General features: G+C 42.2%; 1 protein-coding gene across 1 annotated transcript; it reads right to left on the bottom strand.

The window, feature by feature from the left end:
• Positions 1–10,544: 10,544 nt before the first annotated feature.
• LOC106546669 (uncharacterized) lies at positions 10,545–25,446 on the bottom strand. Its single transcript, XM_087708037.1, has 11 exons — positions 25,327–25,446; positions 24,265–24,866; positions 23,927–24,041; positions 23,740–23,807; positions 21,962–22,091; positions 19,523–20,501; positions 14,968–15,445; positions 14,611–14,725; positions 14,424–14,491; positions 13,468–13,594; positions 10,545–11,924 (listed from the first exon to the last, which is right to left on the bottom strand). Exons 2-11 carry the CDS (start codon positions 24,676–24,678, stop codon positions 10,972–10,974), a joined length of 3,447 nt encoding a protein of 1,148 aa, XP_087564163.1. The 5' UTR covers positions 24,679–24,866; positions 25,327–25,446; the 3' UTR covers positions 10,545–10,971.
• Positions 25,447–25,735: the final 289 nt, after the last annotated feature.

The following is a 25,735-nucleotide window of genomic DNA, read 5'->3' as shown; positions in this document are numbered from 1 at the left end:
GTGTATATTTCCTAGTAAAATACATGGGGAATGCCATTGAGGAAAATTCCACTTAGGGTTAGGGTTAGCTCCCCATGAATTCGCAGAGCAAAATGGACATCGCCATTGGATTTGGAGCCCATCAGTATGGTTAGTAGGGGCCACGACTTTTTAGCCGGCCTTATATACATTTCCTAGTAAAATACATGGGGAATGCCATTGGGGAAAATTCCACTTAGGGTTAGGGTTAGCTCCCCATGAATTCGCAGAGCAAAATGGACATCGCCATTGGATTTGGAGCCCATCAGTATGGTTAGGAGGGAGCACGACTTTTTAACCAGACTTATGTATATTTCCTAGTAAAATACATGGGGAATGCCATTGGGGAAAATTCCACTTAGGGTTAGGGTTAGCTCCCCATGAATTCGCAGAGCAAAATGGACATCGCCATTGGATTTGGAGCCCATCAGTATGGTTAGGAGTGAGCACGACTTTTTAACCAGACTTGTGTATATTTCCTAGTAAAATACATGGGGAATGCCATTGGGGAAAATTCCACTTAGGGTTAGGGTTAGCTCTCCATGAATTCGCAGAGCAAAATGGACATCGCCATTGGATTTGGAGCCCATCAGTATGGTTAGGAGGAAGCACGACTTTTTAACCAGACTTATGTATATTTCCTAGTAAAATACACGGGGAATGCGTTTGGGGAAAATTCCACTTAGGGTTAGGGTTAGCTCCCCATGAATTCGGAGAGCAAAATGGACATCGCCATTGGATTTGGAGCCCATCAGTTTGGTTAGGAGGGTGCACGACTTTTTAACCAGACTTATGTATATTTCCTAGTAAAATACATGGGGAATGCCATTGAGGAAAATTCCACTTAGGGTTAGGGTTAGCTCTCCTTGAATTCGGAGAGCAAAATGGACATCGCCATTGGATTTGGAGCCCATCAGTTTGGTTAGGAGGGTGCACGACTTTTTAACCAGACTTATGTATATTTCCTAGTAAAATACATGGGGAATGCCATTGGGGAAAATTCCACTTAGGGTTAGGGTTAGCTCCCCATGAATTCGCAGAGCAAAATGGACATAGCCATTGGATTTGGAGCCCATCAGTATGGTTAGGAGGGTGCACGACTTTTTAGCCGGCCTTATATACATTTCCTAGTAAAATAAATGGGAAATGCCATTGAGGAAAATTCCACTTAGGGTTAGGGTTAGCTCTCCATGAATTCGCAGAGCAAAATGGACATCGCCATTGGATTTGGAGCCCATCAGTATGGTTAGGAGTGAGCACGACTTTTTAACCAGACTTGTGTATATTTCCTAGTAAAATACATGGGGAATGCCATTGAGGAAAATTCCACTTAGGGTTAGGGTTAGCTCCCCATGAATTCGCAGAGCAAAATGGACATCGCCATTGGATTTGGAGCCCATCAGTATGGTTAGGAGGGGCCACGACTTTTTAGCCGGCCTTAGATGTTGCGATATACGTGCAGGTATGCATTTAGCCATACTGTAACACGTATAGAACAGAAGCAATAATTAACCATATGATTAAATCAGTAAACTAAAAGCAATAATTGGCCATATGATTAGATCAGTAAGACAAACTGTCCAACTCCAAGCGTTGATTAAATCAGTACCCTTAACACTAAGCAGATCAGCAACCACAGACTTGTAACTAAGCGCTGATTAAATCAGGGGTTACAACTGTTTAACTCTCAAACATTAATTAAGCATTGGATGTTTGCATGATGATAAAAGGTTTATTGACTATGAGTGTTCTTCAAGTCTACATGAGAGTAAATGAGTTACCATATACTGTAAGCTTGCACAATCATGATTGGTCCGCATTGGCTATGTGAATCCACCCCTCCCTTGTGTATGATCAATAAAAGAAGCCCCCAGACTTCGTTCTGGGTCGGTTTCGTCCCGAAGGAAATTCGTGTCCGAGTCTTCTTTCCTCATTGGCTTCATGAACCACCCGCGGAGAAATCGCATCTGGTGACCCCCGACGTGATGATCCATGCTGCCCGTCTCATCTCACCCTCGGCCGGGAAAAGCCTCGCACCCAGGGCCGGCCGTCTGCGAACGGAGCACCCTCTCAATTCGTGAGTATGGGATCGGGTTTCTCGAAAGAACAGGAAGCGCACCTTCATGAGCTTCGGGATATCTAAATTTTCTAGTGTAATTATTCAAGCGATGGGCAAGTCGCTTCCCGTTTTCCCCTCAAAAGTATTTAATTGACTTATTGACTGATGTCTAAAATCATTGTCCAATCTACCCGGAAAAAGGGGTCTTTAAAGCTCTCCTTATGGATAAAATTGGGCACCTACTTCCATGAGGAACCCCTAGCCCCTCCGGGCGTTTTAACAACATGGCGTTTACTTATCAAAAAAGCCTAGCAAGCCCCTTCCTCTTCCCTTCTCTCTTCTTCTCCATCAACATTGAAACATGTGATCACCTTTTCTGTTCAGGGCTCAAGCCATGTGGCCCTGTCCAACAGTAAACCATCTTTCCAAGCAGCCTCCATGTCTCCAGTGTCTTCTTCCCCACTTGGAGCTGAACCCAGAAGGACATTTCTCTCAACAATTGGCGACCCACAGATGGGACTCCAAGCTAGCCTAACAAATGGATATGGCCCAGGTAAGCCTCCCATGCCGGCAAAGACCCCATTGAGTCTGTGGGTGGACTTTATCTTGGCCTTAACCATTGGATCTAGGTTTTAAAGGGGTTTTGAGTTTGAGTTCAAAGGCTGCCTGGAAAGAAGGTGAGTACCTTTAAATTTTAATTCTCTAAAGTTTAAATTTTTGTTGTTGTTTCTGTTGTTCTGTGATAATACAGGAAAACTAATTTGGCTACATAAAGGTACTTAAAAGAAAAGGGAAAAATGTTGAGGTTTCTTTTTTTCTCCTGTCTCTTTGTCTCTTTGTCTTCTATGTAACCACGTGGTTTGTTTGTTAAGATTTGTGCCTTCCCTAATTTGACATATTTGTGCTAGGAATGTAGGATGTGAAAACCTGAGAGTTCTGTTTTTCCCCTTCTTATTTTCTCCTTGTTCTTGTGTAAATGTGTGCACCCTGAAGGTCTTTGTGCACCCTGAAGGTCTAAACTGGCAGAAATTGCCTTCGCTCAGTTTGTTTTCCCCCCCTCAAAAAGAGTACAGATAAGGTTTTTTTTCCTTCCTTCCATCCCTTTGCCTTAAAGTAACAACCCAGGAAATGTTTTAAGTTCATTTACAGGAAAAGTTTCATCCTTGCTTCTATCGTGTGTTTAAATGATTTTACCTGTTTATTTCCTTCCTGAAGCATGTGAATCCAGACCCCATTTTGCATCTGTGATATCCCCATAAATGTTACCAGTTTATCTGTTTAGTAACTGATGATTTTACCTTTTTTTTTAACTCTGCCTGCAAGCTTTCTACCCTCCCCAAGCCCCTCCCTTACCCTTAATCCCCCAACAATGCCTTTTCTGTGGGGGAGGGAACCTTGTTTTCATGTTTTTCAGGCCTGGAAGATTTACTCTTCAGGTGAGTAAAGATTTTTTCTTTTGGGGGAGGAGGAGAGTGTTGCCTTGTGTGTGCATGTATAAGATGAAGGAAATTCCTACTAAAGGTTTGCCTTCACCCTGAGTAAAAACCCTCTGCACATTTATCTGGCCAACCTACTCGAAACCTGGCCCCTAGAAGACAGTTTTCATTTAGATTTTGTAACAAGTTTGCTGATTTTCTGGCCACCATCAGATGAACTGAAGAGAAATTCTAACTGAGTTTCTTCCCCAAAGCGATTAAAGCCTGACTGAATGGGAAGACCTAGGTAATTGGACTTGATTACTTTGATGTGATGTCTGTTAAAAAAAAATTCTTAGGTGTGCATCTAATAACATGTAGAATTGAATTGAAGTTTGATCAGCTAGCTAAATAAAGACATTTGAAGATTTAAAGTGGCAGAACCTCCCCCAGGCCTGAAAGTGTTGTTTCATGGTATGTGTGCATGTGTGTTTGTAATCATTTTCAGACCTGGAGGGAAGTTGAGATCTCTTAATAATAGAAAGTGGAGCTCATTGGCTTATGTACAGCTCCCTGAAATAATTGTAATAACTGCTTTGTATGAAAGAATGAATGAAATGGGATATTTTTGTGTGTGAAATTAATTTACACAAGCAGTCTGGTTGCAGTGCAAATGTATGTTGAATAGTAAAAGTTGGTATGAATGTACTTTAATTCCTTTCATATAAAGAAATAGTAAGTTGCAAGATTGTTTAATGGTATGTGTGTGTATGCTTGTGTGTTATCATTTCCAAACCTGAAAGGAGGGTGAGATCCTCTAATAAATAAAATGAAGCTTGGTGGCTTGTGAAAAAGCTTCCTGAAATAATTATAATGATTGGTTGGCATGAGCAAGCATGATTGCAGTATGAATGTATATGTCCCCGAAAGTGATAACTGAAGAGATCCAAAGACCTGTGATTGCCTGCGTGAAACCCCCCCCTCTTCCCCCCCCCCAGTCATTCTTTGGAGGGAAGCAGGAGAAATGGGGAGAGTGTGTGTCTGCTCATTTTTACAGTGAACATGTGTATGAGATACCTGTGAATGCCTCTGTGCATTCCCCCCCCTTCTTTCCCTCATTCTTTTTGGGTCATTGAAGAGTGGCTGAAGTTTTCTGCTCATTTTAAACAATTTTTATTTCCTCTCTCTTCTGAGAAATTTGGAGTAAATGGGTGACTTGCTCCTTCACCTTTACCTTTTACTGTTATCTTTTCATCTATAAAAGTTATGCAGTTACATTTCCTTTTCTGCTCTGAATGCAATTTTGATTTTTTCTCTTTTCCTTCTGGAACTTTTTGAGGTTTAAAATGCTTAATTAAACCTATAAACAGAAATGATTTTGAGATATTTTGCTTACATTTGTAAATGTTCTAACATACTTGTTGAGAATTTGCTTCCATCTGAATGAAATCTAATATTTTGGAGCGTTCAAGTACCTCTTTTTTAATTGCATTTTTTTTTAAAGCTATTTTTCTTCCCTTTCTCTTTTACACCTGAGTGCAATTTTAAAAGCTTGTGAGTCAAGGTGCTTTACCCTATGATATTTTGTTTGTTTGTTTGCAACACAAGTTGTTGTCTCTTTTGAAAATTTACTCATCTTACTGCAAAAGTGTTTTAATCATAGAAGCAGTGGGAATGTCCTGTTCCATGAAATTTACATCATTTACATCGTCTGCCTTCTGGAATAATGTTTGGATTTCCACATTTGGACAGAATGGGTGAGATTCCACAACATGGGACTATGTCTGTATAGAACTGTATATTTGGCCTCTCTTTTTCTTCACCTAAGACACAAAGGACTGCTAACTCTTGAATTGGCTGCTGGTGATTGCATTCTGATAAAACCTGACATGAGGAGAAAAAACTTACCCAAGCCTGGGACAGACTCTACCTGACTGACCACTCTTATCAGCAAGCTAAGCCTAATGCCATCCAGCAGATATGAAAGAATGGACCCTGAGATGGAGAAGTAAAGACCAAAGGACTTTCTTCTATCCCTGTAAAGACTATAGGGGAGGGTGAAAATTGATCCTAAAGTTCTCTTTCTTTGCTTTCTTCACAGAAATTCATTGTTAGGTTTCTTTCTTGTCTCATTTATATTGTAATCAGTTTAATGTATTCATGTAAGAATTGTATTTTGAGAATGATAGCACAGCAATTCTGAACACCTTGGATTTATGTCTAGTGGGAGGAAAAGTTTGTCCAAAATGTCTGTATTTTCTGTATTGTAGAAGCAGCTACACACACACACACACATAACAAGAAAGAGAGAGAGAGAGTGAGAGAGAGAGAGAGAGAGAGAGAGAGAGATAAGAGCCTATTCAGAATTAGATTGAAACTATCTCTTCCACACACAGTTTTTGCACATTAGCTAAACTCAATTTGGCCTCACTAAAATAAAAGCCAGGGCAGGTTGAAGAACCATCCCTTTTAAAATGGGCAGCCTATACCTTAAAGGGAAAGCAAGGCTGTGAATTTCTGCTTGTTTAAAACCTGTCTGGAAGCTCATATAAAGTGATATCTGAAACTAATTGGCATGGAAAATTGGATACTGTAAATTTCTTTCCAGAAATTTGTACCCTCGTTGCTAGACCTTCATGGTTGAAAGCTAAACACATGTGCATTCCACTCACATGTTTTGAAGAGAAAACAAAAGAAAGGGGAGTATGTAGGAAATTTAATCTTACAAATTGCTGTCTTCAAATTGATTCAACTGGCAAGGTAGTGGCCAATCTCAGTTGCAGAAATTGGTTCACGTACCCGTGCAAAAGTGGACAGGATTAATGGATGATGCAGGCTTCCTGGGAGGAATTTTTCGCAATTGGAAACAAGCCGCCTTCATGGCAGGCATGGCGCTCCTAGGGTTTCTCCTTTTACCCTGTTTAATCCCAGTGATCCAAATCATCATTCAATCCACAGTAGAAAGTATGACACAGGGCAAAAACATTAACACAGCAATCTTTGATTCGCAACACAAAGCCCTACTAACAGCATTCTCTGATGAAGACCCAGAGAAAAACGATACTCCCTTCCGACTCCTCAAAATTTAAAACAAAAGGAGGAGATGTTGCGATATACGTGCAGGTATGCATTTAGCCATACTGTAACACGTATAGAACAGAAGCAATAATTAACCATATGATTAAATCAGTAAACTAAAAGCAATAATTGGCCATATGATTAGATCAGTAAGACAAACTGTCCAACTCCAAGCGTTGATTAAATCAGTACCCTTAACACTAAGCAGATCAGCAACCACAGACTTGTAACTAAGCGCTGATTAAATCAGGGGTTACAACTGTTTAACTCTCAAACATTAATTAAGCATTGGATGTTTGCATGATGATAAAAGGTTTATTGACTATGAGTGTTCTTCAAGTCTACATGAGAGTAAATGAGTTACCATATACTGTAAGCTTGCACAATCATGATTGGTCCGCATTGGCTATGTGAATCCACCCCTCCCTTGTGTATGATCAATAAAAGAAGCCCCCAGACTTCGTTCTGGGTCGGTTTCGTCCCGAAGGAAATTCGTGTCCGAGTCTTCTTTCCTCATTGGCTTCATGAACCACCCGCGGAGAAATCGCACTTATATACATTTCCTAGTAAAATACATGGGGAATGCCATTGGGGAAAATTCCACTTAGGGTTAGGGTTAGCTCCCCATGAATTCGCAGAGCAAAATGGACATCGCCATTGGATTTGGAGCCCATCAGTATGGTTAGGAGGGAGCACGACTTTTTAACCAGACTTATGTATATTTCCTAGTAAAATACATGGGGAATGCCATTGGGGAAAATTCCACTTAGGGTTAGGGTTAGCTCCCCATGAATTCGCAGAGCAAAATGGACATCGCCATTGGATTTGGAGCCCATCAGTATGGTTAGGAGTGAGCACGACTTTTTAACCAGACTTGTGTATATTTCCTAGTAAAATACATGGGGAATGCCATTGGGGAAAATTCCACTTAGGGTTAGGGTTAGCTCTCCATGAATTCGCAGAGCAAAATGGACATCGCCATTGGATTTGGAGCCCATCAGTATGGTTAGGAGGAAGCACGACTTTTTAACCAGACTTATGTATATTTCCTAGTAAAATACACGGGGAATGCGTTTGGGGAAAATTCCACTTAGGGTTAGGGTTAGCTCCCCATGAATTCGGAGAGCAAAATGGACATCGCCATTGGATTTGGAGCCCATCAGTTTGGTTAGGAGGGTGCACGACTTTTTAACCAGACTTGTGTATATTTCCTAGTAAAATACATGGGGAATGCCATTGGGGAAAATTCCACTTAGGGTTAGGGTTAGCTCTCCATGAATTCGCAGAGCAAAATGGACATCGCCATTGGATTTGGAGCCCATCAGTATGGTTAGGAGGAAGCACGACTTTTTAACCAGACTTATGTATATTTCCTAGTAAAATACACGGGGAATGCCTTTGTGGAAAATTCCACTTAGGGTTAGCGTTAGCAATCCATGAATTCGCAGAGCAAAATGGACATCGCCATTGGATTTGGAGCCCATCAATATGGTTAGGAGTGAGCACGACTTTTTAACCAGACTTGTGTATATTTCCTAGTAAAATACATGGGGAATGCCATTGGGGAAAATTCCACTTAGGGTTAGGGTTAGCTCTCCATGAATTCGCAGAGCAAAATGGACATCGCCATTGGATTTGGAGCCCATCAGTATGGTTAGGAGGAAGCACGACTTTTTAACCAGACTTATGTATATTTCCTAGTAAAATACACGGGGAATGCGTTTGGGGAAAATTCCACTTAGGGTTAGGGTTAGCTCCCCATGAATTCGCAGAGCAAAATGGACATCGCCATTGGATTTGGAGCCCATCAGTTTGGTTAGGAGGGTGCACGACTTTTTAACCAGACTTATGTATATTTCCTAGTAAAATACATGGGGAATGCCATTCAGGAAAATTCCACTTAGGGTTAGGGTTAGCTCTCCATGAATTCAGAGAGCAAAATGTACATCGCCATTGGATTTGGAGCCCATCAGTTTGGTTAGGAGGGTGCACGACTTTTTAACCAGACTTATGTATATTTCCTAGTAAAATACATGGGGAATGCCATTGGGGAAAATTCCACTTAGGGTTAGGGTTAGCTCTCCATGAATTTGCAGAGCAAAATGGACATCGCCATTGGATTTGGAGCCCATCAGTATGGTTAGGAGTGAGCACGACTTTTTAACCAGACTTATATATATTTCCTAGTAAAATACATGGGGAATGCCATTGGGGAAAATTCCACTTAGGGTTAGGGTTAGCTCTCCATGAATTCGCAGAGCAAAATGGACATCGCCATTGGATTTGGAGCCCGTCAGTATGGTTAGGAGGGAGCACTACTTTTTAACCAGACTTATGTATATTTCCTAGTAAAATACATGGGGAATGCCATTGGGGAAAATTCCACTTAGGGTTAGGGTTAGCTCTCCATGAATTCGCAGAGCAAAATGGACATCGCCATTGGATTTGGAGCCCATCAGTATGGTTAGGAGGAAGCACGACTTTTTAACCAGACTTATGTATATTTCCTAGTAAAATACACGGGGAATGCGTTTGGGGAAAATTCCACTTAGGGTTAGGGTTAGCTCCCCATGAATTCGCAGAGCAAAATGGACATCGCCATTGGATTTGGAGCCCATCAGTTTGGTTAGGAGGGTGCACGACTTTTTAACCAGACTTATGTATATTTCCTAGTAAAATACATGGGGAATGCCATTGAGGAAAATTCCACTAGGGTTAGGGTTAGCTCTCCATGAATTCGGAGAGCAAAATGGACATCGCCATTGGATTTGGAGCCCATCAGTTTGGTTAGGAGGGTGCACGACTTTTTAACCAGACTTATGTATATTTCCTAGTAAAATACATGGGGAATGCCATTGGGGAAAATTCCACTTAGGGTTAGGGTTAGCTCTCCATGAATTTGCAGAGCAAAATGGACATCGCCATTGGATTTGGAGCCCGTCAGTATGGTTAGGAGGGAGCACGACTTTTTAACCAGACTTATGTATATTTCCTAGTAAAATACATGGGGAATGCCATTGGGGAAAATTCCACTTAGGGTTAGGGTTAGCTCCCCATGAATTCGCAGAGCAAAATGGACATCGCCATTGGATTTGGAGCCCATCAGTATGGTTAGGAGGGAGCACGACTTTTTAACCAGACTTGTGTATATTTCCTAGTAAAATACATGGGGAATGCCATTGGGGAAAATTCCACTTAGGGTTAGGGTTAGCTCTCCATGAATTCGCAGAGCAAAATGGACATCGCCATTGGATTTGGAGCCCATCAGTATGGTTAGGAGTGAGCACGACTTTTTAACCAGACTTATGTATATTTCCTAGTAAAATACATGGGGAATGCCATTCGGGAAAAATCCACTTAGGGTTAGGGTTAGCTCTCCATGAATTCGTAGAGCAAAATGGACATCACCATTGGATTTGGAGCCCATCAGTATGGTTAGGAGTGAGCACGACTTTTTAACCAGACTTTTGTATATTTCCTAGTAAAATAATGGGGAATGCCATTGGGGAAAATTCCACTTAGGGTTAGGGTTAGCTCTCCATGAATTCGCAGAGCAAAATGGACATCGCCATTGGATTTGGAGCCCATCAGTTTGGTTAGGAGGGAGCACGACTTTTTAACCAGACTTATGTATATTTCCTAGTAAAATACATGGGGAATGCCATTGGGGAAAATTCCACTTAGGGTTAGGGTTAGCTCTCCATGAATTCGCAGAGCAAAATGGACATCGCCATTGGATTTGGAGCCCATCAGTATGGTTAGGAGGGAGCATGACTTTTTAACCAATTGACCGTAAAAAGCCATCTCCTATCTGCATTTTTTGCAATGTCTTCAGCAGGAATTGCCAATTAACTCGATCAAAGGCTTTCTCCGCATCCAAAAATATGAATGCTCACATGCATCCCGCCTTTGCACATTACTATTGATCGATATAAATGGACTGAATTATATGAAAAGGACTTTTAACAAATAAGGAAAGTTAAAATTATATTTTATTTGTCTTCAAGAGGGCCACATCGAAAAAAAATACAATAAATTATTGGAATATCCTAAAAATTGGGAAACTATGCTCATTAGCACAAAAAAAGCAAAGTGGGATGGTTTTATATATTAACCCCAACCCTGTTCTTGAGCCAGGTTTCATGCAATGTTTTTCCCGCCCAGATGTAAAACTTTACTTTTCTTCACATTAAATTTCACTTTGTTGGAACCAACCTTGTCTCATTTGGATCAGAAAGGCACAATACGCATAAACATAAAAATCTATAGACATGGTGAGTCAGAGGTTAGAATGCCGTACTACAAGCTAATTGCTCACACCCAGGAGTTCAGTCCTGACCAGCTCATGCTTGATTCAGCCTTTATTCTTTGCCAGGTCAGTTAAAATGAGGACCCAGATTGCTACGGACAATATGCTGACTTTGTAAACTGCTCAAAAACTGCTATAAAGCTTTGTGCAGTGGTATATAAGTCTAAAGTGGAATTGCTATTGCTATATACTTTATCCTGAACATGGATCCTTTTATGAGAAGTAAGATTACCATTATGAGCAAAGGTCTTTCCACATTCCATGCATTTATACGGCTTCTCTCCTGTGTGAATTCTGTTATGAGAAGTAAGAGCATTGCTGTTAGTAAACGTCTTTCCACACTCTATGCATTTAAATGGTTTGTCTTCTGAGTGGATCATCTTATGGGAAATAAGATTACCTCTTTGAGCAAAGGTCTTTCCACACTCCATGCATTTATATGGCTTTTCGCCTGTGTGAATCATCTTATGTGAAATAAGATTACATCTTCGAGCAAAGGTTTTCCCACACTCCATGCATTTAAATGGCTTTTCCCCTGTGTGGATCTTTTTGTGGATAGTAAGTCTATTGCTCAGAGTAAAGGTTTTTCCACACTCCATGCATTTATAAGGTTTTTCTCCTGTATGGGTTGTTTTGTGGTTTCTAAGTCCATTGCTATGAGTAAAGGTTTTCCCACACTCCACACATTTATATGGTTTCTTTCCTAAGTGGATCCTTTTATGGGAAATAAGATTACTACCACTTCTGAACATGTTATCATACTCTTTGAATTTGTTTTGGGTTAAACAGTGTTCATCTACATGTAATTTATCTTTGATTAGCTTCACACTATTCCCAATATTTTTTTTTCTTATTTTCTCTTGTTGGGCAAGAAATTCTTGCATCGGAGCATCAGTGGAAGATGAGCTTTTCTGATTCCAATCATTTGACTGGGTTTTCTCATGGCTTTCGAAATCCATTCGAAATCCAAACTTATCCGTTCCATCTTTAAGATTTATCACTTGGAACAATTCACAGGAATCTTGTTTCTCCTGCCCGTTATTACCTTCAAAGCAAAAGAGAAATGAAAATAATAACAAGGTTAGAGAAAAAGATCAAACTGTAGAAAGTCAAGTGAATTTCCTTCTGAATTTTTCCAAAATTCCATTAGGTTTTTTGTTTGCATGTTTACAGTGGTGGTGATTTCTATGTATGTGAGTCATGAAAGTTTTGAAAATATCTAGAAAATATCTGTTTCTTTACAATTATCTAATTATGTATGCAAATCTCACTCAGTTTTCCGTGAAGGAATAATCAGGGTAACCCTCCAAGGAGGAATTATTAGAAATCGTAAAATTTATTGGTTTTTTTTAGTTTCAGTAGAGACTCGTGAGAACTGAAACAACAAGCATCTGTCTGTCTTGCAGGCAGAGCTCCCGCTCAGCCTGTTCCATGATCTCAGCAATGGAGCGAACTCCCTTCCTTGAAATCTCCCATTGGTTTGTAAACGCTCTTTGCACGGAGACTGGAATGGTTGAAAGGTTTCAAGAATGGCTGTCCCAAAGTCTCAGTGGCTTGTAAGGACTCTTTGGCAGGATCGGGTACAGGCTTTAGTTCAAGATCACACAAGACAAATAGTGCAAGATCTCAGGCATGATCTTGCACTACAGTATTTTTGGCCCAAGTTGAGGACTGCACAAGTTCCAGGGGCAAAGTCTTTGAAAATGAAGAGGCCTTCCCTCTGTTTCCAAAGCATTTTGACTTTGATATCATGCAGGCCTTGGTTAGTAGAGAACAGGGGTCTAAAGTACTGTAGTTAAGAGATCGCGTGAAATCCATAGCCTGAGATTTCGTACTACCAATCTCGCATCTCTCTTGCTAATTTAGGCCTCTGTTTTCTGCAAATGCACTGAAGCAGGCAAAGGAACCAAGTCTCTGTGGGTGGGTTCTAGCTATCGTTTCTGCCAGTTCACTCGTGTGCACACTGGATGCGTGCTGCATGCGCATTTCAATGGAAATGAACTCCCCCAAAAAGATGGCGGTGGCAACGGTGGTGATTGGGGAACTGGTTTGGAGGTCAGCCTGGATCGCTGCCGGTTCTATAACCCAGGCGGATATACCACTACCAGTTTGGCCGAACCAACTACCTCTGACGTCTTGCTACATTATCGCAATGGAAGTCTCAGCCAGCTGGGGTGGGGTTATAGATAGCGCAAACGTTGCAGAGCCTCTGCTATCATTTGTAAGTGTGAATGACAACTGTTGTGCTGCAACAGTCATAATTTCAAACCGTGTTTTAAGTACTTGAGGGAGGACTAGGTCGTAACTTGGAACAGTCACTTTGTGAATTGTCGTATCTCAGGGATTTCCTGTACCCTAGGAGTCATACTGCATCAGGCCTCTGTTCATTAATTTTGTTGGGAGAATGCTCTTCACGGAAAGCATCAAAGCAAAGAGATATTGACTTTTTCCTTCCTTGGAGTAGCAGAAGGCCAGATCATTTCCTTCTCCCACCAAGAAGGCAACATCTAATTAGTGATTTTTTAATTAAAAAACTAACTATAATCTGTCTTCTTGAACTCTCCGATTAGGGACTAAAAAACTCTTACCCAGAGAGACCACATTCCTATGGTTTTCAAGCATGACTTCTGAATGCAGAGCTTTTTGGTCAGGATCCAGCTGAGACCATTCCTCCTCAGAGAAATATACAGCCACCTCCTCGAAGGACACAAGATCCTGAACAAGGAAAAAAGAACAGAATTGGAGGATTTGCAAGATCTGCTCATCTTCATCAATGATTTAGACAATTAGAAGGGGAACAACTGATCTATCACTCTATCATTTAGTGATCTAGTAGTCTAAGCCATTGGCTGAATGAGAGAAAAGAAAGAAGAGATAATTCCCTGTGAAAGTCTTTTGTGAAGGTCTTTGCAAAGCGGGAATGTTTGATCTCCTAATCCAGGCAGAAATCAGAGAAAAGGAAATTATAGCCTGACGTACCATAATTACATGTTCTGTGGCCATTCTCCTTGGATTCTGCTTTATCTTTTAATGTGATATGCTTATTTTTTGAACTACTGGTTATGAACAAGGCTTTTTGAAAATGGTAATGTGGCAAGAGGGGTATTTAGTTATTTTTCATTAGCCTCGCACAAGAATTAAAAAAGGACAGGTCTCTAAAACAATGGATCTCTAGCAGTTACTACAACTGTGATATGTTTATTCCTATTTTTGAAGGACTTGTTAAAAAATTACTTCTAGTAAACTCATAGTTGGATGAGTACCTAGCAGAACCAGTTAATCTGTGGTCTTTTAAAAAAAAATTCCTAAACAGAATCTGAGGGCAGAAATGACAATCCATTGTATCGCAGTAATAGCCTACAGAAGAAATTAAGCTGGCTGACAGCAACTTAAACCTGTTATTATGCTGTCCATGTTGCGCAGAACACAAAAATAATCCAGTCCAAACAAGGCGGGAAATAGAAAGAGAGAGCATTCTGCACATCCACTTCACTTCACCTAAAGGAAAGAACAATACAAATCTAATAACATTTCCCTTTCTTACTTGATTTGGAGGTTCAACCGCTGTTTGAGGTCCATTGTAAAAACCAGAAAACTTCATTCTCTGTTTCTCTGTAAGGAATAAATAATTTCAAAATGTATATTTAACAAAATAAGAGGATGTATACTACAGAAGAGAAGAAGGTAAGACAGATGGGATCTCTCTGGGTAATCGGAGGCTCTTAGATTACCTCCTATGGTGTCCCGACTTTGATCTTTCCAAGGGATCCTCCTGAAAAATAGCTTTTGAGAGGGATTTGATGGGTTCTTCTCTTCCTCAGGATCCCTAATCCCCACAGTGCAGCACTTCAAAATGGAAGAAGGAAAAAAGAAGCAGAATTAATGTACACCACATGCCATTACGTGGATTCTTATATTCGGAACGCAAAGACCCCAATATTGGTGAGGTTGAGTGGGAAAACAATGGAACAATGTCCTACAAGAATTGGTAAATTGCCACATATTATGAATGTCAGAAGTTTGGGAAGGAGAGGTAAAGTGTTCAAACACATCCTCTATTCCCTTTTGACCTCCCTAAAGTCTCTTACCTGCAAGTGGACCTGCTCCTTCTGCTCCTCTGCCTGGCTTAGGAGGAAGCCTTCAGCCAGGGCCACCGCCTGGGAGCTGGTCTCTGCTCCACACTCCCGCACCCAGCTCTCCATCGCTGGGGGCAGAAGGAGCAGGAGCTGCTCCAGAACCACCAGGTCCAGCATCTGGGCTTTGGTGTGCTTTTCTGGTCTCAGCCATCGCCTACAAAAGTCATGGAGTTGGCTGCAAAGTCCTCGGGGACCCTCAGCACCCCAGTGTTGCATGAAATTACAGAGCTGAACTTCTGAAGGGTGGATAGTTTCCTCCTCCAGGATCTTTTGCCCAGTCCTTGTCCAGAGCTTCCAAACCTTCCCAGGCTGAGCAGCTGAAGGGCCTTTTCCACTTCCATCCTTGGCAAAAGTTTGTGTCTCCATCCTTTCTCTGTCCTGCAACTCCAGATGGGTCCAAGGACTCTGGTGGGTCTCCAGATGCCTTTTCCTTCACGGGACCATTTCTGGTGTCGCAGGACGGATCCCGGCAAGTTATTCCGCTCTTTTTTTTCTCCCCAAGAGAAAATCTAGGCTTGCAAAGATTTCAAATGGCTTTGAGTTTCTGTATCCAGGATAGAAAGAAAATAAAAAAAACCCCAAGAATTAGAAAGTGGAATTCAGCCACTGAAGAACCTTCACCCAACCTGCCCGGAGCCCCATCCGGCTCATCCCAGCGCAGGACCGAGGTCCCTCCGAGAAGGGCCGCCCCGCTTCTCTCCCTCTCCGGAGGCAGGATCGGGCCCTCGGGGAGCCTGGTGCGAATCTTACCTCCTCCTCTTACCCTTTGGAATGAACTCCCCGCGGAGATTCGGACCCTCACCTCTCTCCAGGCATTCCGGAAAGCCGTCAAAACCTGGCTGTGCCGGCAGGCCTGGGGTTGATGAGTTCCCCTCCCCTCTCGACTTGTATGGCTGTGTGATTCTTGTTTATTTTAATTACGTGTATCGTGTTTTATGTTCCCTTTTCCCCCCTTTTGAGTTGTTCGCCGCCCTGAGTCCCTCCCGGAGAAGGGCGGCATACAAATAAACTAAACCTGAATCTAAATCTGAATCCTCGCCCGGCTTCTCTCCTCTCCTGCTGGGCAATGCCGACCCTTCTTTCCCCACACTCGGGCTCTTTCCCGGATCCCCGCCGCTTCCCTGGGATCCCCGCTTCCCCCTGGAGGGAGAGGGCGGCTGGGGAGCATGGGACCCGGGTTGAAGCCGGAGGAGGGTTGGGCGCAGGTCTCTCCCTCCGCCGCCTCCCTTTGCCGGAAAGAGCCCCTAACTCACCCGGGGCACGTCGGACTCTCCCGCAGCCTCTCCACCTCTTACGGAGTCACAGGGGTTAAGGAGAGCGAGTGCGATATCCCAGAGCGGTAAGCGTTTATGATGTCACTTCCTTCGCAGCCTCCTCTACAAAGGCCCCCCGTGACTTTCCCCTTCCAAGCGGGCCAATAGGGAGGCGCCTGATGTTTTCTCCTCTTGAAAGCAGGCGCCCCCTAGTGGATTTTGCGTAAATTTACAGGATTCCCTGCAAAGCGCGGGAAAAGAGTAGAGCATCATTCTGAGGTAAGGGCAGGGATGGTCGTCATGGGAATAGGAGGAAAGGCCCCTCTCAGAGCCTCCCTGCCCAAGAAAAGCTTTGTGGTGTCCATATACGGCACTATCTCCATCTCCCTCTCCTTCCTGTCTAGAAACCGTATGTGGAAATGGGGAAAAAAATATCTCTGGATATTTAAACTCGCTTCCCTCAAGAACAGCCGCCCTGAAGGATGGGCAGAGATTGGCCTCAAAAGGGTCCAAATCCTGTCAGAAGCAGCCAGGTGGTCAGAAGATGAGGACCAAGAGGCTCTCCAGGAAGCATACAGTAGCTTGTGTCTTATGGTTGTTGAGAACTTTGGTCGTAAGTGGAGGAAGATGGGACACAGGCAGGGAAGCCACAATCAGGAAAATGATTGTTTTTTTTTAAATTGATTTCTTTATTTGAATACATACAGTTGCCCTTCTCAAACTATTCCCTCAACCTCACAATGAAAGGGCGGCCAAAAGGGGCAAAGAAAAAGGGCCCTCCAGGCTCTTCTGATAAACACTCCGGGTGATCCATCTTCTGTACCCACGGAAAGACTGTGAAGAAAAATAAAAACCAGTTCCACAACGGAGGAAAAGCTGAAACCAATGGATATTCCCTAAATTGTACCTCATAATGAGGCTCCTTAATTGAGGGTAAATGGTGTTTCATCCCTGAATGAAGAAATAGTAAAATTACAAAACTAAGAAAGGAAGATCATGAAAAATGGAATATAAAGCTAAACTATGATGAGGAGAAAAAAAATTTACATAGGGATTGAAGAGGAAATTCACTACAAGAAACGTGACTAGGAAGCTTAAGCCCTTTAGAGAATTTAACATAGATATATCATTAAACCATAAATAAAGAGGAAAATAAAATAAAATAGCAAAATAAGAAAAGCTCAAGACTCTATTGGTATGAAAAGATTCAATTTGAGTCGACAATGACACACAAAGCGATTAGGTACAGTGAGCAAAGCAAAGTATTTAAAATGATGGAAACATGGTTAAAATCAATTTTAAATAATGGTGGTAAAGCATTTTTCCCCTCGTTTTGATACAGAATCTTTAGTAAGCCGTATTTGGGGGTGGGAACCAGCAAGAGCTGAAATATGTACACACACACCCAAGGCCATCCAAACAATTTATTGTTAATAAAGTAATTTTTAATGCAACAAAGAGAATTTTATGCCTGTTTAGACCATAACCACACCAAGTACTTACTTTTGTTTAAATTAGTTTTATACTTTTCCCTAGTCCCTGGCACACCATTAAAAAGGCAGAAATGGGGCCCTAAAGCTTGAAAAATATCTTTTGCCCCTGCATTTTTTCTGCTTCTGTTTGTTCTGGTCTTTGAAAGACGAATTGTTCACTCTGAAGCTTTTTGCACACTCTACAGACATCTGTCATTATTCCATCACATCATAACCGGTCTTTAACCTAAAAAGTTTCCCTGCTTCTGCATTCATACCGGTTGACGCAGATCTTAATTTGATAATGGACGCAAGTTGGATTGAGGTCCTTGGTGCCTTCTGAGGTTGCTTAATGCACTAATGATGGTTTGGATAATGAAATGTCTGCTCAAACAATTGAGCTCAGAGAAGATCCCTTGTTTCAACTGTGAATTACACATTTTCTCCTTTATTGACAGGTTTTTGGTATCTTCTCAACTCAAGAGAAAGTTCCTATTTGCATGTTTCATCAGGAAGGACTGAAAGTTTTTTGAAGTAGTTCTTAATTTCACGTTATTTTGACCCCATTGTTTTTCAAAGGTCTTCCTGATCTTTTGCAATGTTAGCACACGAGTGGTTTTCATTCTGATTCAGATCAAATTAACAGTTGGTGTCAGCCTTTCCACAAACTCCTCATTGCAATTCAGAACTCCGAGACAAAAATCCATCAAAGTAAGATTTTATTAGAGAAATCATATTGGCACATATGGGGAAAACCCGAATCTGAAATCCCACGTTTCCCCCCACCCACACTAACTCACCCTGTCCAGTGACGTTCACATCACATGGCCCAATCAATCCCATCTCAGCTGCCACCAAATTTTGGTCACTTCCCTCCATGTACCAGCAGCCTGTCTTTGATCTCATGTTAAATAATCTTATGACTATACTCCCATCGCTACTTTTCTGTTCCCGTTGCGGCAGCCCTGTAAAGTCTGAAGAATGATGGATCTAGGGCTCAAGCAGGAGATCCTACGTCATTTCAGTCAAGTGACTGTCCAGTCTCTTCTTAAAAACATCCAGTGATGAAGCATCCACAATGTCTGAAGGCAAGCTGTTCCACTGGTTGTCTCACTGTAAGGAATATTCTTGTTAATTCCAGGTTGCTTCTCTCCTTCATTAGTTGATATCTGTTGTTACTTGTACTGCAGTCTGGTGCTTTGGAAAATAAATTGATGTCCTCCTCTTTGTGGCAGCCTCTCAAGTACTGGAATACCACTATCTTGTCACTCCTAATCCTTTTCTCTAGACTAGCCAAACCAAAATCCTGCAACGTTTTCATTTGTTTTAATCTTCAGGCCTTTTAATTAGCTTAGCTGATCTTCTTTGCAAAGTCTAAACATCTTTTTTGTAATGTGATAACCAAAACTGGATGCGGTATTCCAAGCGTGCTCTTACTAAGACTTTATAAACGGTACTAATACTTCATTTGATTTTATGTCTCTGCTTATACAAACCAAGGATTGTACTAGTTTTTTTTAGCTGCTGCCACACACAGGTGACTCATGTTTAACAGATCATCCATTCGGACTCCCCAGGTCCCTCTCACATTACCCTTTTTAGCCAGGTTTCATGTATTCTGTTTTTACTGCCCAGATATAAAATCTTACTTTTCTCCACATTAAATTTCCTATTGTTGGATTCAACCTGGCTTCATTTGGATCAGAAAAGCCCAATATGAGTAAACATAAAAATCTATAGATATGGTGGATTAGAGATTAAAATACAGTACTACAAGCAGCTCATGATTGATTCAGCCTATGAGAGGACCTAGATTTCTTGGGACGATATGCTGATTTTGTAAACTGCTCAAAGACTGCTATAAAGCTTTTTGGAGAAGTAGATAAGTTTGTAGTGGAATTGCTATTGCTAGATACTTTCTCCCGAGTGTGGGTTCTTTTATGATAAGTAAGACTACCGTTCTGAGCATAGGTCTTTCCACATTCCGTGCATTTATATGGCTTCTCTCCTGTGTGAATTCTGCTATGAGAAGTAAGAGCATTACTCTGAGCAAAGGTTTTTCCACACTCCATGCATTTATATGGTTTCTGTTCTGCGTGGATCCTTTTATGGGAAGAAAGATAACTACACTGAGCAAAGGTCTTGCCACACTCCATGCATTTATATGGCTTTTCACCTGTGTGGATCATCTTATGGGAAATAAGATTAGATTTTTGAACAAAGGTCTTGCCACACTCCATGCATTTATATGGCTTTTCCCCTGTGTGGATCCTTTTGTGTTTAGTAAGTCTATTACACACAGTAAAGGATTTTCCACACTCCATGCATTTATATGGTTTCTCTCCTGTGTGGATTCTTTTGTGGTTTCTAAGCCCACTGTTACGAGCAAAGGTTTTTCCACACTCCATGCATTTATATTGTTTCTCTCCTGAGTGGATCCTTTTATGGGAAATAAGATTACTACCACTTTTGAACATGTTATCGTGCTCTTTGCATTTGTTTTGGGTCAAATAGTGTTCATCTACATGTAATTTATCTTTGATTATATTCCCAACATTTGTTTTCCTTATTTTTTCTTGTTGGGCAAGAAAGTCTTGCATCGGAGCATCAGTGGAAGATGAGCTTGCCTGATTCCAATTATTTGATTGGATTCTCTCATGGCTTTCGAATTCCATTTCAAATCCTAACTTCTCAGTTCCATCTTTAGCCTTTTTCACTTGGAACAGTTCACAGGAATCTTGATTCTCCTGCCCATTATTACCTTCAAAGCAAAAGAGAAATGAAAATGTTAACGAAGTTAGAGAAAAAGATCAAAATGTAGAAAGTCAAGTTAATTTACTTCTGAATTTTTCCAAAATTCCATTATGTTGTATTTTGCACGCCTATAGCGCTGTGATATTGACATGATGATTTCTATATTCGTGAGTCATGAAAGGTTTGGAAATAACTAGAAAATATATCTTTCCTTACAATTATCTATCTATCTATCTATCTATCTATCTATCTATCTATATGCACGCATGCACGCACGCATGAAAATCTTAGTCAGTTTTGAGTATAATCAGGGGAAACAACCAAGTAGAAATTGGGAGAAATCTCAAGATTTATTGGGGTGTGCTAATTTCAGTAGAGACCTGTGAGAACTGAAACAATTTTTGAAGCAAGCTCCTTCTCTGGGGTACCTTGGAGCAGCTGCTCCATGGTATTTGTCTTGCAGGCAGGGCCCCCGCTCGGCCCATTCCTTGATCTCAGCAATGAGACTTTGGAGCGAAATCCCTCGCTTGAAGCCTCCCATTGGCTTTTAAATGCTCTTTGTGCGGAAACTGGAAAGGTTGGAAGGTTTCAAGAATGGCTATTTCGCTGTCCCAAAGTCTTATCAGCTTGTAAGGGCTCTTTGACCAGATCTGGTGCAGGTTTCAGTTGATAGAAAACGGAGGCCTAAACTACTTTAGTACGAGATCAAACAAGACAAAAAGTGCAAGATCTCAGGTTACTGATCACACGTGATCTCGCACTGCAGTATTTTTGGCCTGTGTTCTTTACGAACTGATGCCTGCACAAAATTCAGGGGCAGTTTTTGAAAATTAAGAAGCCTTCCCTCTGTTTGCAAAGCATTTTGACTTGGATATCGTGCAGGCCTTGGTTAGCAGAGAACAGAGGCTTAAAATAATGTAGTACAAGATCACGTGACATCACTAGTGTGAGATTTCGTACTACTGATCTCACATATCTCTCACTATTTTAGGCCTCTGTTTTCTGCAAATTCACCAAAGTAGGCAAAGGAACCAACGTCTCGCTATATCATCACAATGTAAGTCTCAGCGGGCTGGGATGGGGGTATAGATGGAGCGAATGCTGCAGCGCCTCTTCTGTTGTTTGTAAGTGTGAATGACAGCCGTTGTGCTGCAACATTTATATTTTCAGGACCGGGTCTTAAGTAATTACTTATGAATGGTCGTAACTTGGGGATTACCTGTACCCTTGAATTCTCTGAGCCATACTACATCAGGCCTCTGTTCATGAATTTGATTGGGAAAATGCTCTTCACGGAAAACATGTAAGCAAAGACATATTGACTCTTTCTTTCCTTGGAGTACGAGAAGGCCAGATCCTTTCCTTCACCCTCCGAGGATACAATATCTAATTAGTGACTTTTTAAATAAAAAACTAACTATAATCTGTCGTCTTGAACTCTTTGATTGGGGACAAGAAAACTCTTACCCAGAGAGACCACATTCCTATGGTTTTCAAGCATGACTTCTGAATGCAGTGCTTTCTGGTCAGGATCCAGCTGAGACCATTCCTCCTCAGAGAAATACACAGCCACCTCCTCGAAGGACACCAGACTCTCCTGAACAAAGGAAAAAGAACAGAATTGGAGATTCACAAGATCTGTTCATCTTCATCAACCACTTAGACAAGAGGATAGAAGGGGAACTCATCAAATTTGCACACAAGACCAAATTGTCAGGAATAAGAAGACTCCAAAAGATAAGCTCGAGATATAGAAGGATCGACAGATTGGGCGCCATCTAACAATATGAAAATCAACGGTGAGAAATGTAAGGTCCTTTATTTAGGAAAGAAAAACTAAATGCACAGTCATAGAATAGTTGATACTTAGTTCAACAGTAGAAAGTGCAAAAGGAATCTTGGGAGTCCATTACAGAGTCTCTTAAACAAGAGTCAGCAGTATGCTACAGTTGCCCCCCACCCCCCAAACCCCAATCCAATCATAGGCTGCATTAAGACAAAGATAGAATCAACATCACATCGAGTATTGCTACCACTTTATAAACCCTCGGTAATGGTTGCAGGAATTGTGTATGTCTAGTTTAATGAAAAGAAGAACTATGGGTGACAAGGTAGCAATATTGCAAGATATAAGGGGCTGCCACAAAGAAGAGAGAATCAAAGAGGGATTCTCCAATGCACTTGAAGGCAGAACAAGAAGCAATGAATGGAAACTAATCAAGGACAGAACCAACCTACAAATAAAAAGAAATGTCCTGAGAGTAAGAACAATTAATCAGTGGAATGACTTGCCTCCAGAAGTTGTGGATGCTCCATCACTGGAGGGATTTGAGAAGAAATTGGACAGCTATTTATCTAAAATGTTATAGGCAGGGCTTCATGTCTGTGCAGGGGGTTGGACGAGAAGACCTCCAAGATCTCTACCAACTCTGTTATTCCGCTCCATTGTTCCCAAATTTGAAAAGCAGAGATATGCACTAAGTAAAATGGCTGGAATATGGTAGAAATATTTGGGGCAAGTGTTATCAAGTTGCTTGATTCTGTAGAACTTACAGTGCCTTTCATAAAGTAATCCCACTTGTGGATCAACTGATGTATCGCTCTATCTATCATGTATTAATGTAGTAGTCTAAGACAATGGATGAATGAAAGAAAAGAAAGAAGAGAAAATTCTTTGCAAATGCCATTTCTCAGCCTTTGCAAAGCGGGAATATTTGATCTCCTAATCCAGGAACAAATCAGAGGATTGGAAATTATTTTATAGCCCAACGTATCGCTATGACATGCTCAATAGGCCATTCGCCTTGGATTTTAAAATTCTGCTTTATTTTTTAATATGATTTGCTTTTTTTTTTTTTGAACGACTGGTCACGAACAAGGCTTTTTAAAAATAGCAATGTGAGTATTTACTTATTTTTTTATTAATCTTGCACAATTCCAAGTCAAAGTATTAGAAAAAAGAACAGGTCACCTGCAGTTACTGCCATTATGATATATTTATTCCTATTTCTTGAAGGACTTGTTAAAAAATTAACATTGTGTCGCAGTAGTAGTGTACAGAGGAAGTTAAGTTGGCCGACAGCAACTTGAACCTGCTATTATGCTGTCCATGTAGCGTAGCGCAGGAACACAAAAATAATCCAGTCCAAACAAGGGGGGAAATAGAAGGAGAGAGAATTCTGCAAACCCGCTTTACGTCCCGAAGGAAAGAGCAATACAAATCTAATAACTTTTCTCTTTCTTACTTGATTCGGAGATTCAACCACTGTTTGAACTCCATCGTAAAACCCAGAAATCTTCATTCTTTGCTTCTCTGTAAGGAATAAATAATTTCAAAATTCATATTTAACAAAATAAGAGGAGGTATTCTACAGAAGAGCAGAAGGTAAGACAGATGAGATCTCTCTGGGTAATCGAAGGATCTTCAATTACCTCCTAAGGTGATTTGACTTGGGTCTTTCCAAGGGATCCCACTGAAAAATGGCTTCTGAGGGGGGTTGGATGCATTCTTCTTTCCCTCAGAATCTCTGATCTCCACAGTGCAGCACTTCAAATAGGAGGAAGTAAGGAAGAAACAGAATTAATGTACATCACACAACATAAAGTGGATTCTTATATTCAGAACTCGACCTCAAAGCCCTCAATATCCATAAGTGTGGTTGAGTAAGAAAACAATGTCCTACAAGAATTGGTGGGACATCACCACATATTATGAATGTCAGAAGTTTGGGAAGGAAGGGTGAAGTATTCAAACACATAAAGTCTCTCACCTGCAACTCGGCCTGCTCCTTCTGCTCCTCCGCTTGGCTCAAAAGGAAGCCTTCGGCCAGGGCCACCGCCTGGGAGCTGGTCTCTGCTCCACACTCCCGCAACCAACCCTCCATCTCTGGGGGCAGAAGGAACAGGAGCTGCTCCAGAACCACCAAGTCCAGCATCTGGGCTTTGGTGTGCTTTTCTGGTCTCAGCCATCGCCTACAAAAGTCATGGATTCGGCTGCAAAGTCCTCGGGGACCCTCAGGCCCCCAGTATTGGATGAAATTCTGGGGCGGAACTTCTGAAGGGAGGTTGGTTTCCTCCTCCAGGATCTTCTGCCCAGTGCTTGTCCAGAGCTTCCAAACCTTCCCAGGGTGAGCAGCTGAAGGGCCTTTTCCGCTTCCCTCCTTGGCAAAAGGTTGTGTCTCCATCCTTTCTCTGTCCTGCAGAGCAACTCCAGATGGGTCCAAGGACTCCGGTGCGTCTCCAGATGCCTTTTCCTTCACGGGACAATTTCTGGTGCCCCAGGACGGATCCCTGCAAGTTATTCCGCTCTTTTTTTTCCCCCAAGAGAAAATTTAGGCTTGCAAAGACTTCAAATGGCTTTGAGTTTCTGTATCTGAGATGGAAAGAAAAAGAAAAGCCAAGAATTAGAAATTGGAATTCAACCACTTTAGAACCTTCGCCCAACCTGCCCGGACCCCCATGCGGCTCATCCCAGCTCAGAGCCGAGGTCCACCCACCCCCCCAGAAGGGCCTGGAAGAAGGCAGCTGGGTAGGCCTCCGGAGACAGGATCGGGCCCTCGGGGAGCCTGGTGCAAATTCTGCCCCCTCCTTGCCCGGCTGCTCTCCTCTCCTGCTGGGCCTCTGCAAGGCGGGCCTTCCCCTCCTGCCACTCGGGCTCTTCCCCGAACACCGGTAAGGGAAGGGAATCCCGCCGCCTTCCTGGGATCCCCGCTCTCCCTTCCAGGGAGAGGCCGGCTGGGGAGCATGGGACCCGGGGCTGAAGCCGGAGGAGGGCCGGGCGCGAGTCTCTCCCTCCTCCGCCTCCCTTTGCACGGGAAGAGCCCCCAACTCACCCGGGGCACGTCTGGATCTCCCCTTGCCATACTCTCCGCCTCATGCGGAGCCCCAGGGATTAAGGCCAGCGAGTGCACGGTCGTAGAGAGGCAAGGCTCAATTATGTCACTTCCTTCCCTACAAAGACAGCCGTGACGTTCGCCCTCCAGTGGACCAAAGGGGAGTTCCCTTCTCTAGCGGAGGGCGCCCCCTGGTGGATTTGCCGCAAAGTGCCAGGATTGTAGAAGGGGCGGGAAAGAGGAGCGCGTCTCAGGGGAAGAGAGAGGGCGGGGATGATGGGCTTGGGAGTAGGAGGAAAGGCCCTTCTCAATGTCTCCCTGCCCGACAAAGGCTTTGACGTCTCCAGAGGCGGCCCTTTCTCCATCTTCCTCTCATTCCTTCCAGGAACCCTCTGTGGGGATGGAGAAA

This window comes from Thamnophis sirtalis, unplaced genomic scaffold (genome assembly GCF_051295495.1).
Source record: "Thamnophis sirtalis isolate CommonGarterSnake01/CBP01778 unplaced genomic scaffold, rThaSir2_p1.2 scaffold_3, whole genome shotgun sequence".
NCBI lineage: Eukaryota > Metazoa > Chordata > Lepidosauria > Squamata > Natricidae > Thamnophis > Thamnophis sirtalis.
The sequence above is the reverse complement of the archived record's forward strand: the minus strand, read 5'-3'. Positions and strand labels throughout refer to the sequence as shown.

What these genes read in the sequence shown, in the direction of transcription:
- LOC106546669 (XM_087708037.1), bottom strand. Translation starts at nt 24,678, where the DNA reads ATGGAGACACAACCTTTTGCCAAGGAGGGAAGCGGAAAAGGCCCTTCA. An exon ending in TAGGAATGTGGTCTCTCTGG is followed by an intron (nt 20,502 to 21,961) that starts GTAAGAGTTTTC and finishes TTTGCTTTGAAG; the next exon opens with GTAATAATGGGCAGGAGAAT. An exon ending in CGGTTGAACCTCCAAATCAA is followed by an intron (nt 13,595 to 14,423) that starts GTAAGAAAGGGA and finishes TTCCTTGTTCAG; the next exon opens with GATCTTGTGTCCTTCGAGGA.